Below are 13,362 nucleotides of genomic sequence, written 5' to 3'. Positions count from 1 at the left end.
GACTTAACTGGTGGGATTTAATACTATGTAAGCCCACAATTCATAGGAAGAAGACATTACTGATCAACACTATTGAACATCCTATTTTCAGAATAAAGTGATGCATGCAAGAATTGAACCAACCAGCAAAGTCCACAAGTTAGTAGATGTGCTGCTAAGAGAAAATGACACAATGAGGTATCTCAATCAAACAACATTAAATGAAGTCAATTTTCAAAAGAGCAAGACCTAAAGTACTGGAGAAACTGTACAATGTTTCCATTGTATATACAACGTACTCCCTACCTGATTGCCATTCATAATAGGGCAGAAAAGTTTAAGTCTGAACTTTACAAAAAGTTAAATTACAAGTGAAATTATATCTACTTAAATTACAGTACACAGGGGTGGGGAGAGAAGTTATTAGAGCCGGCAGAGATGGTTTTAGAGTGTGGTGGTTTTTTTTGTCCTGAAGGCAAACCACATGCATGCATGAATACATGCACTTAGCTGTCACAAAAGGACCTCATGAACGAAGTACTTACTGATGCCACTATTTTCTTTGTCTCCAGCATTTTTTGCTAAGCTCATGGCATATTCACATACTTCTGCTGCTTCCCTCTGAGCAAGCTGTCGTAAACATGCAACTGCAGCACGGCGAAGGAGCAAGTGGGAGCTGCACAAGTGAACCTAAATCAGAACCATTACAGGTGAGTGAACTGCTGCATCTCCATATCCATAAGTAAGTGCTGCTAAGGACTAACAGTATTCTACTTTTCAATTATATGCCCCCGTGTGAGCTGCTGGATACGAAACTCTTTACAAGATCTTTAAAGTTCACAAGTAAGCATTTTCTATAATGCACAAATCTGAAAATAAAGCTGACATATACAGAATTGACAGGTGTTATCTGTTAAAAGCTTAAATATTGACACTGTGCCACTATGATTTTAGACTAATTATACTTTCCAATCTGTTATACTCTAGAAAACTATTCCCCATCACATCGTGCTATACCTATAAATCACTTTTTTTTTTTTTATAAAAAAAAAGGCACCACCAGCTGCACCACACAGCTACCACAAAAACTTCCACTTCAAGCTTGTACCAGGATTTATAGTGTAAATTTTTATAAGTGCCTGTCAAGAAGACAGCTTCAGGTTTCTTTGCTAACAAATACTGGGCTTCCAATTCTTTTGAATCACCTCAAGTACAAGCAAATATTTTTTTCTTATTGAAGAATTGTGCATGGTACCTATTTTCTTGAGAGGTAGTAGCACAGAGAGTAGTTGCACAGAGAACTGTATGTTTTTCCACAGTGGAAGAGATGAAGAGAAACTTAGAAATTTAGGAAGAGAAATTTAGGAAACTAATTCTTTATTTACCCTGGAAAAATTGTTTTAATAAAATGAATACACATTTGCTTTCTCAGTATTAGGTTATTATGTGGATGGAAATTGCAACCCTAAATGAAAGGGCTGTATAGTTTATAAAGAGCTTTAACAGTACATCTTTATTCTGTACGTGAATATACAGGATTTCAGTCCTGCAAAAGCAAACATACAATCCTCTAAATATCGCACCGAGGTTGTTTTAATGGAAATGAAACACAGAACATTTACAGCATTTAATTAATGGAAAGAGCTTTCCCTGTTTTCAGTTGCAAAACAAACAACTGTGTGTTTATGATGCCAATGCAGGAAAGCAGAAAGGAAACTAGATTGTGGAGCTCCGTAGTTTAATTTTGATATCTGGCATTAACTCCCTACAAAAGCAAGTTGGAAAGTTATGAAAACTTTTACAGGGCAGGGCAATGCAGACTTTGGCTACATATCTAAGTTTATGGTAAAACGAAACGCACAAGACAATTCAGAGAAAAATTTTTCAAACTATGTAAGACTTGAAAGTAAGGGACAGGAAAAAGAGAAGTACAATAGCTTTTGTTTAACAAAGGACCATTAAAGAACATGTAAAGAACAGCAGAAAAGCTTGGGAAATGTTTTCAAAACAGCACTTGTCATACCTACATTGACTTTTGACTTCACTTTCTGAAATATTACCCACTAGTACTTACAGAGTAACTGGCTAGAGAGAATGTCAGATTGTGCATGGTATTTATACATAAGGGCCTAGCTACTTCTGGATATGTTGCATCTCTGTTGTGCAAAATTTTGTGCAAGGGCAATTGACAGACTCTGGGAACACACAGTACAGGAGTGTTCCAGCGTGAGGGGGGGAAGTAAGAGTATAAGTGGGGGCTGAACCATGTAACAATGAGAGGATACCCTAGGGAAAGTCTGGAAGGGAGACTAAGAAAAAGTTCCAGTGCTGACATAAGTAGGATTCTATTCTTTCACATAACACTAGTTCCACAGCGAATGATACAATCAGCTTGGCAAAACACCCAACCGACTTCAAGGAGTATTTTTCAAACTTCTTAGTATTGGGCTGCTAAACCCTCTTAAAATAATTAAGAAGTAAATAAACAATAGCAATAAAGAAACAAATGAAAACACACACACCACCTTTCCTCTTATAGTTGTATTTTGTATGTTTTGGGTTCTAGCCACTGCCTCATTTCCTGGCTTAAGCCAGGATTTGCTGACAGAACACTAATGGGGGGAGCAATGTTAATCACAATAGCAACACAAGAATTTGAGTGTCAGCACCTGCTATACTAATAGTGGTTAAAAATAATCCAGCATCTCCCACCTTTTCCAAGCTCACCTTCTTCCATTTGTGCATACGGTCAGTTGGAAGGAACAGGGCATTTCAGCATCTCTGTAACGAGTGGTTTTATAAAAATGCTTGCTACCTTGTGCCTTTATTGCATTCCAATGTTTTGCAAATGTGGCTTGCTTGTTATATATGGGTATCCTTGGCATCTTGCCAAGTGCTTCTCCTGTGTCCTCTCTGCTAGGCACATATGTAAAACTTTGAGGAACAGAAGGGATGCATTTTGTACTCACACAAAGACTTGGAACCAGACTGGACAGGTTGACGTGCCGTGGCGCAAACATATGAAGCTGCTGAAGGCAGGATATGGCCGCTGCCTGAACAAGCGAGTCTGAATGGTCTTGTGTGATTGCACATCCCACCAAACAGGATGAACGGATTGTTGAAATTGTAGCTCCATTACCTAATGATAATAATATGATAACCTTAACATAGCAAGGTTTTTCTATGACAGCTGTAGATTTTAAACCTTTAAACATATTTCAATGCATAAAAGTTTACAAAATTAACATGCAGATTTTTGAATTCCTACTGCAAAATAGTGTCCACACTACTTGAAAGAATCACGAGTGTGTTTCAATTTCTCTGTTGAAATAATAGGTTTAATAATGCTCTGTCCAAATGAAATTTTGGATCAATGATCTTCAACTGGAAATATTTTAAGAATATCTTCCCAGGACATGAAACTAGAAAAGTTATCTGCATTTCAATTCTGAACATCTTTTTTTTTCTATATATATGGGCAACATTTCATACACAGAGCCATTTCCTAAAATATCAGACAATGTGTAAGCTAGCATATGTATCTGCAGGTAATTTTTGTTAGCTCCATCAGATGAGTCACGCTGCTCTAACAGGACACATATTTGAAAGAACAGAACTTAATCTGAAAAATAATTCCACTCCACATCTTAAGGATTAACCAGCACGACATTTAAAAAAACAACACTGAATTACAGCAAAATGTAACTTGCAGAAGATATTCCACATAAGTATCTTTATTAATAAAGTTCATGACACTTCAAATCAAAATCTTATTATACAGCAAGCAGATAGCAAGTTAAATTAAACCATCTAGAGACTTTTCCAAAATAGAATTAGTCCAATTATTTAGAATTAAAATTGAACTAGTGCCTGGTTCTCTAACATTGACGTAAAGACCAGCCTATAAACATTCCTAAAAAATCCCACTAAGTTAAAGTTAACGATCCATGTTTTTGTTATCTGAGCCATGTAACTTCAGATAGCGTACTGGCACAGCAAAATTTTATTTTCTATGGTAAGGCACCGTGATAGGAGAATAACAAGAATAAGTGGAAATGAGTTATTGTTCACAACATTATCAATGATGTCAAACTTAAGTTCTTGCCATCAGTCAAAAATAAAACTACCACTATGCTGAAGAAGCAGAGGAAAAATCTTGCATCTTGCCCTACATAAAACATATACACAGCAAGGGTATTTTTCATCTTTTACTTACCATGCACATTTGCCACTAGCCAGAACACCATACATCACTATAACTCTTGATATAAATTTCAAACTCAAGTGTGAAGGAAAAAAAAAGGAAAAAAAAAAACAGCAGACATAAACCAGACTTGAGGTTCCTTCCAGGACCCTGGATTTGTCAAAGCCCTCTCCTACTACCCACAACTACAATAAACAAACACTGATTATCTTCCATTTAAGGTCATGATGTATTGGCTTTATACAAGTTAATTTCCTTTCCTCTTCAAATTCATACTAACCTTGCAGCTCAGGCCCAACAGTAGTTATTATAGCCCCGAGACATCGGCCTAAGCATTGATGTACTTCTGTATGTGATGGTGGAACAGTTAAGAGCAGAGTAAGAACTAGAGAAAGCGTCGGCTCCACGTATCCACGGTACATTGGTCCACTAGAATCTACTATCAAGGCAAGTGAATGGAGAGACCAGGTCTATGAAAAAAAAAAAAAGGAAGAATATATTGAGTAATATATTTAGAAAATTTACACAAATATGTATGTAGACTGAACCTAGTTCTGTACAACCCTGTTTACATGTCTAGTTAGCTTCTCTGACTCCAGAAGTGTTTCAAATGTCCCAAATCTCAAGCAATCAAGTGGGAGTTGAGGTATTTCTAGTGTGCTGTTTGGATGCCAGCACTTTTGTGGATAACAAAGATGACAAAGTATTTGAGCAAGAAATGATCAAGCACTGTGTTTCTATTTTGCTTTCTCAAAAACAACACATCCACTTTAAAAAAAGGAGGGGGGGGGGGGGGGGGGAAGAAAAAACGTGACCCTTAACATGGGAAAAAGACAGAATCATTTCTGACGTAGAACTGGATGCAGATTCCAAAGCAGACAGTTAGCTGACAAAGTCCTCAGCCAGGACTGCCTGTGATATTATAAGTAGAAACTGATTTCCACAACAAGTTGAAAAGTTCGCATGCGTTTTCCAATGAATTTTCTTTTTAGGTAGCGCAGAAGAAAGCAGCACTTTACACATACAGCGAGTGTACTAAGGGATAGGAAAAAAAAAAAAATCAACCTATTCAGTTATAAGTAAATTACGAAATAATTTACTGCAAATGTCCAAGCAAGAAAAAGAAATTTTTGGTCACTGAAGTTTCACGTGAAATCAGCTTCCCTGACAGACCTGAAAGCATGTGAGATTGCTCCAAAAGATCCTATTAAATGATCACATTTCAGAACTGTCTTCAATTAAATGTGAAGCAAGTGCACTGAAGAGACATAATGTTAAGAGTGTATTACAGATACAAAGCTAGATTCTTAAGAAACAGCTAGAAAACTTCCTTTAAAACTGCTCAGTTTTGGTCCTCTCTGATGCAACCCAAAACCCATTAACACTAGCAACCACCTGAAGCTATTTTAACAGTCATAAGCACATATGTAGTACATTACAACTGTATGTACATTACAGTACATTCTCATTCTTGTGAATTTCTACTGCTCATGTTCACATACAGTTCCTGCATACCTACATTGTAGATGAGATGTAAAAGCTTAGCTTTTCACAGTTGCCTGTTATCATACTCTCAGTAGAAAATAAGAAAGGCACATGAATTCCACCTGGCTTCTAAATCCCTGTCCTTTATAATTCACATGTTTTTCATAAAGAGTAACTTTCCGGTTTCAAGATGAATGATAAGCAAGTACATGCTTCAAAATTACTTACTCACACATAAAGCAAGGTTATATATGCAAACTGAACTTTGACTTCCTTTAAATAAAACTAAGGAAATTTAACAGTGACTTTAAATTGCATTTACTGATTTTTTTTAACATCTGTCTCCAAACAAAACTAGTCTTGTTTTCCCAAGCAACAAGCTGCAAAAGCATAGGTTATTTTTTTATTGCCCTGAGGGCAAAACAAACAAGCAAACCAAAAAAGAACACTATTTTTTGTTCTGTCAAATTCATAATTTAAACCAAGTTGAACATGGATGTATGTCTCCACGTAGTTACCAGAGGCTTCACCGTCTCAATCTGTGGGTATAAAGTGCCCCTAATCAAGGATGGCATTCAACTTCCTGCTGCTAAAGCATAGTAGTCACTTAGAATCATTTCCTCGAGTTAACTAGAAAAAAGAGTGGCTGGAAGATAACTGTTGTATGGTACAATTACAGCACGATCTTTGAAGAACAATGATTACAGACAAGATGTGGCTTTTACTCTTTTCCACTTCTTTGGTAATTATTTTATTCTAATGCTTTGATAGATTTCATTGCCGCAGAAAATGAAAGATTCAGCATTTTTCTTTCTACCATTCAACTCCTTATTATCAAGACAAATGTACTGTCAGAATTAACTTTGAATTCTAATCCTGAACATTTTAAAACAATTCGGTGGTGATTTTGTTTTTTACCTGGACTTCAGGAGAAGTTCCATCTTGTGCCAAAGCCAAGAGAATACTGACGCTAGTTTTCAGATGTTGCCCAGAACCTATTCCACCAACATATCGATGGAGGCAACCCAGAGCCAAAGAATGTCCTGTTCTTGATACAACATCTCGAGCAGATTTTAACCTATCAACATTTAAATAAAAAGAAATCATGTAATTCACTAAATTCATTACAAAAACCCTTCAAGTACCATAACTGCAAACGACTGCTCCTAACAGAATTTTGCTGTCCGTGTTACAAGACTGTAAGAAGCCTTAACCACAAAAGCAAAACCAATATGCATAACCTATACTGCTATTAAACTGGATTACACATCAACCAAGTCAATAAAAAGATATTTTAGTAATTTTCTTTCTTCGTGGTCATAACTTGACATTTTAGATGAGGAAATGTTTTGGAAGTATAAGAACACAGGAAAAGAGCTTAGTATTTACCAACGTTTCACAGTAGACTAATTTAATAATCATAAGAGTCATTGCTAGGCCACTGCAGTGAAAAGAAATCAAGAAAAATGACAATATATACAGAGAAACAATAAAGGAATCCACAGCTTCATCTTCTACTGCAGACAACTTATTAACTTCTTAATATAGCTGCTTTCTTCTACAACTGAGTTCTACAACTTTTCCAATAGTTTTTGTAATAGTATTTTTATTAATGAAATTAAAACACAATGAATAGCATTCTGAATGACCTAGCTGCATGACATAGTGACTCGCTGTGTATTTTCCACAATTCTTCCGCTCGGAACACATGTAACATACATGTCAACTGTAATTAAAACCCTATTCAGAAAAAAAAAAGAGACAGAAGAAGGATATCCTAGTTAGAAGAAATGTTTTTTTTTTTCTGGTTGTCTGTATGTGGCAGAGAAGCACGCTCATAGCCATTAGTAAACAACAACAGCAGCAGCAAGAAAGTAAATGCAAATGCCATATATGCAAAAATGGTTTTATAGTGTCAACTGACTGGCAACTTAATTTGAGTCCTGCATAAGAAACCAAGGAAAGAGTCCCAGTAACAGAAATTCAAGGAATGACCGTGAAGATGATAGACTTCATTACAAGATGAAATAATGGAGAAAAGTTGAATTACTCAGAGGTAGGAGAATATGTTCATGCAGCATGGCCAGCCAAAAGATGTGCTGCAGCCATGACGTAGGAGCATTCAGATCCACAGACTGGCTGATGTCTAAAATTTAAGCTGAAAATTGGAAAATATGTTGTCTTGGTATATTTACCAGGTATCCTTCTAAAGACCTGAGATTAATGACAGAATATAGAAAAACAAATGGGCCAGTAGGTAAGTTAAATTGATGTTATAGGAAGATGTTTTGATGAAATAGAACCACTATCATACAATTCATGCTACAGACATACTTAGTGTAAGCTGAGTTTATCTACCTGAAGCAGTTTAGTTACCTTCAAGTAACTCATGAAAAACCCTTCATTTGTATCATTTTGCATTTTAAGTAATGTAACAAGTAAACTTTTATTCCTGGAAGAATCACATTAAATAAATCCAAATTTGAAGACTGTTTCAAGATTTCTTAGATCTATATAGTCTTTGTAATAAAGCATGGAGAGAAAGAGTAAAAAAATGCTGTTTCATAGAAGAATTTTCCAAACTATATTTTATTTCCCTTTACGGATCAAAGCCAACTTACTTATCAAAACTGTACTGAGCCATTCTAGCGATGAAAGTGGCTTCTCCAACCACTTGAGCCATTCTGCCAAGAGCTTCTCCAGCTGCACATCTCAGAATAGGGTTAGGATTATCAAGGGCACCCATCACCAGCGTCAGAGCAGATTTGCGAACTTCTTCTGGTCCTAATGTGCTTTTGTTCTCGGCTAAACCCTACATGAAGAAATGAAAAAAACATTCCAAATCGGGGAGGAAGGGAAGTGCAACATTACTGTAAGATCTTCAATTAAAAATGATGCATCTTTATTTTTGTCTAAAATTCTGATCACTTAGTCCTAAATATACTGGCTGAAAATATTGAAAACTCAAAAACAATAACACAGTCTTAGCTTTGCCAGCACTCTTACTATTTTAAGTACAGAAAAGACACATTAACACCAGTCTTTGTTATCAAATGCTACTATCATTATAGTGCTACACACACACACACACCAGTGATACTGAATCTAAGCTAGCAGATAGCTTTACACACGATAACCCAATGGAAAGATAAGAAAAGAAGGGGGGGGAGACAAGGGCTTTAAATTTGACTGTAATATCTCTTTACCAGACAGAAAAAAACACAGCTAAGTTGCATTTCTGCAAGAATCAAATAGATTTTAGGTACATGAAAATATTTTTTCTTAACATTTACATCTTTGAAAATGTATACAGCATGCTATATAAGTGTGTTACAGAGTACTAACACTAAACACTGTTTCTGCAGCTTCTTTGGTTTCCATATTCCTTTAATAACACACTACCTTTCATTATAACTTTCAAGAAGTCTTTTACTTTGGGAAAAATAATCAAATATATGTAAAGTCCTGCACGTGTTATAGAGGAAGAGAGCTGATGGCTCTGCCATAGATTCTCATTTTCTGTTCTGAAATCCTCATTTCAGCTCTTAAAATTTTGACAGTTCTTTGGCCTTTTGGCATGGCATGGGAAATCCCAGGCTCCTTTCTCAGAAAATAGCTTTCAACTTGTCTCATGTTTCAGCATAGCTCATATTTCTAAGGACAAAGCAAGGAAGAGAAGTGTTGTTCTGTGAAAACTTTCCTTCCAAAAACTCTACTAAGTTCTACATAAAGACTTGACATTTCACAGACAGCTTTTAGGGGGGAAAATTGACTTTTGCTGCTACTACAAAAACTTTACCCAACTAAAGGTTCATAAGAAAATGCATTGTGCCTAAGTCTGCCAGGATTTTGCAGTCCTGTTCCCAGAACACTAATTAAAATGCTCCAGATCACATACTTAAATGGGCATGTGTCCTGGTTTCAGCTGGGATAGAGTTAATTTTCTTCCTAGTAACTGCTATGGTGCTGTTTTGATTTGCAATTCCTTTGTGTATTCTTTTATCATTAATATTCTATTCCCTTCCTTTTCCATCCTATTAAACTGTCTTTATCTCAACCCACTAGTTTTTACTTCTCCACACCCCTAGTCCGATTCTCTCCCCAATCCTGCTGGTGGGGAGGGATAGAGAGTGAGCAGGTGGCTGCATGGTGCTTAGCTGCCTGCTGAGTTAAAACACAACAGTATGCCCTTCAGCTGTACATCAGGGCTGAGGTGCCTTAATTCAAAACTAGGAACCAAACTGAAAAGAGAGCCATTCATTACCTAAAGCATGAGACATCTAGGCTAAAAAGCCTGGGTAATTATAGCCAAGGGAGATGAGTGTGTCATTGCATCCTAAAAGAAGTGGGACAATTCACTCTCCATAGACAGTCATCTCTCCCCATCAAGCGAGGATCAGAGACCCATTAAAAAGCAGCTGAAGATAAGCAGTCATTGTTTGGATGGCAAAGGTCAGACAAGAAGAAACCCATACAATCTTTAATTACAGGCTAACACTTCCATAAGGACAGCTTCCTCAGTGCACAGGACTTAGTTGCCCTGAAGCTGAATGAGGATGACATAAAGGGAAAAATCTGACAGACTCATGAATTGGAAATCCAGACAGAACATCAGAAAAAATCTGGAAATGCCTTAATAAATTTGATGAGTAGAAAGAAAATCTTACACTGAGACACTGTTCCACAGAGCCGAGACAATAAAAGTCACTGAAACCAAGTATTTCTCTTACTTACTGTCTAGGTTCCTGACTTCATAGCATGAGGCCAGATTTCCAAGCACAGATAGAGCACAAATAATTGTAACTGAAATCAGTGGGACTTGAGCATAAGCATCTAAAATTCTATATTATATTAGGGAGTCTAAAGAAGAAAACGTTCGGACATCTAAAATGGAGACCCAAATTTATCTTTTTCTTTCCATGAGCCTCATCTGCACAATACTCATCTGCAAAGATATGAAGGGTGTGGTTTTTTTGAGTATGTATGACAAAGCACTTAAATCCATAAGTACAGTGCAAAGAAAATTAGAGTAATGAAAAAGAAAATAAAGTCAGAATACTATAGAGACATGAATCTCATCTATTCTTTGTACTGATACGTGCAGATGAGCTAAAGCAGAGCATCTGAAAAAAAGGGGGGGGGGGAATTTGCAAAGTTTGGGTTTTGTTTCCAAAAGTGTAAGTATTAACTTCAGCAATGTCCTTCTAACAGCCTTTTGTACAGAACACAAGTCTATGACCCGAACCGCTGAATTTTCGCCTCTATTACAAGTTCACAAGTTTTACCTTCAAGGCACTAAGAACAGCAGTAAAGATATTAAGCTGCACAGCCTGCTGTCGAACACCTTTAGCCTGCTTGACACATTCAGCAAAGTGATCCAACATCTGTAATCTAAAACAAAGAACATAATTTAAGTGACATTCTTTCAAAATACAAACCAAAACACAGCTGGTAAAGACTGCGCACAACCAAAAGGCCTTTTAAGGTGGGTCACAGAATTTGTGCCTCAGGGGCTGCAGAAGGTATTCACCTTAGGCAGAAGGGTAGTGTTATTTTGAATGTCACTTTGCTGATTATTCTTTTAGATTAATTCATCCCTTTTGGAGAAAACACCACCAAGAGAAAGCAATACATTTAATACATTTGGCTGTATACCTAGAAAGCTATGAGGACAAGACTGGAAAAATGCTGCCTCTCCACTACCATTCAAAACAATGTTAGGCTCCACATTCCTATTACTGTTCCTATTATTTTTCTCATTTAACCTCATGCCGTAAAGTGTTACTGGGAGGAGCATTCCCTAAAAGATACCAAGAACAGGAGTATAATGAACAACCTGCATACGTAGCTACTCTGCAGTTCCCCAGCCAGATTTTTCCATAGCTAAAAACAGTATAGATCCCACTGAATTCTGAAATTGAATATAAATGTAAACTGACCTATGTTTGTAAGAGACATGAGGAAAAACCACACCAAAGAGAGCCACAGATGCATCGATGACAGATACTCCTAGAGGAAGGGGACCGGGTACAGCTTCACCAGCAGGGATACGCAAATAAATAGAAGATGGATCATGCTCCAAAGCACCACTTCCAGATGCACTGTTAGGCTGAAGCTGCAAAATGCCACATAATATGTGAACACCTCTGAATATACCTTTGCAAATAAAAATCTTTTCTAGAAATAACCAAAAGACATATGCAGTAGCTAAGAACAATAAACTACCTTACAAACAATTAAAAGCAACTGCAGTGTCTCCATGCACACACGCATTAGCATTTACAGGGCCAGTTAAATCTCTGAGGGTAAAAGCAGTTAGCATCTGGGTAAGTGCACAAACTATGACTCCTGGTAGAAGATATGGAAATCAGATATGCATATAATTTCTGATACCCATAGGAGCTTCTGACCACAAACTGACATTTCAAAAAAAAGATTATTCATTCACTCAGAGCACTGAGTTACAATACAGCACACTAAATGGTCAATGGGTCATAATGATTCTCTACCCAGAAAAATTTAGAAATGGTATTATGATTACTAGCATTCCTATCACCATGAAAATACTTCCTAACCATCATTCTTTCAGGAAATTGTTTTCACAACTTTTTCATTATCTCATCATGAAACAAAACGTGAGTCTTGTAGCTCTATATTCTTCTTAAAAGGTTGGAAAAGAGAGTAAACTTCTCTTGAGACTTTGATATGATTAAAAACTAAAACGTGACCAAGCCTTCTGAGAAACCCTGACATTATTAAATAGGCTGTGGCAAAAGAAGCATTTTCAGCTCCCCTTCTCACACAGGAAATTTCTGAGAAGGTGAGTTGCAAAAGTTTATGATGGCACAGTTCAGCCAATTCTCAGAACAGTTATTTGTCTATAGAACACAGTGAATGAATTAATGAATTGTTCCCAGTGCTGCACTTGTTTCCAGGAGCCATAAAAAAAAAAGGTAATTATGTCAACACTGGTAGGTTATCTGAAAAACTTCATCAAAAGAGATTCCCATAGCAATACTTGCTTCTTTTTTTTAATTAATATTCTTCTGTTTTTATATTACCTGGTCTTCAATTGACTTATGATCAGTTTCCTGCAGCCAAGAGCCAAGAAGAACACTGTCATCGTAATGACAAAGAGACCTCAGGAGTGATGTGGTTGTATTAGCAGAGTTGTCTGTCAAAGTAAATTCTGCTACCAACTCACGAAGAAGTGCATTAAATGATCCTAAGACATAGGACAGTAAAAAGTATCATTATTACTTTTTATCCAAAACATTTCAGCTACAGATCAGAAGTTACAAATCAGAGTGTGTACCACTACCTTGATTTTACAAGTAGCAAACAGACAGAGGTAAACCTGACAATACCACAGGCAAGAGCAATGCCTCAAACAGAACCCAGGACTCCCAGTTCCCCTATCAGTGTCCTGAACAATAGATCAGGCCAGCCCCCTCAGGATGACAATCCAGATTCTGCAAAATCTTGCTCATCCACATGATCGTGTGGACATAATGAATAAATGTTTGCACATTTAAGTAAACAAACAGATATTTTGTTGAAACTGCAGTTCTGTGGAAGTCTTTGATATCTGTCTGGTTGGGCTCAATTTGCTTTTTTAAACTTTTAGGAAAAGACAGATGTGTACTTTTTACACAGCCACCTAGTGCTACATTACAGGTCAAATAAAGATATCA

General features: G+C 36.8%; 1 protein-coding gene across 2 annotated transcripts in view; it reads right to left on the bottom strand.

Moving 5' to 3' along the window:
- The window catches only part of HEATR5B (HEAT repeat containing 5B), a 55,335-nt gene that overhangs the window by 27,167 nt on the left and 14,806 nt on the right, over window positions 1–13,362 (bottom strand). For both annotated transcript variants that reach the window (XM_080584743.1, XM_080584744.1), the window contains exons 15-22: window positions 12,730–12,893; window positions 11,608–11,783; window positions 10,954–11,059; window positions 8,290–8,480; window positions 6,587–6,746; window positions 4,464–4,653; window positions 2,949–3,118; window positions 525–669 (exon numbers count right to left, since the gene is read on the bottom strand). In XM_080584743.1, the coding sequence (XP_080440869.1) occupies window positions 525–669; window positions 2,949–3,118; window positions 4,464–4,653; window positions 6,587–6,746; window positions 8,290–8,480; window positions 10,954–11,059; window positions 11,608–11,783; window positions 12,730–12,893 (1,302 nt within the window). The remainder of the gene's footprint in view (window positions 1–524; window positions 670–2,948; window positions 3,119–4,463; window positions 4,654–6,586; window positions 6,747–8,289; window positions 8,481–10,953; window positions 11,060–11,607; window positions 11,784–12,729; window positions 12,894–13,362) is intronic.

Source organism: Anser brachyrhynchus, assembly GCF_964034855.1.
Source record: "Anser brachyrhynchus genome assembly, chromosome: 3".
Lineage (NCBI taxonomy): Eukaryota > Metazoa > Chordata > Aves > Anseriformes > Anatidae > Anser > Anser brachyrhynchus.
This window is presented reverse-complemented; position numbering and strand designations above follow the sequence as displayed.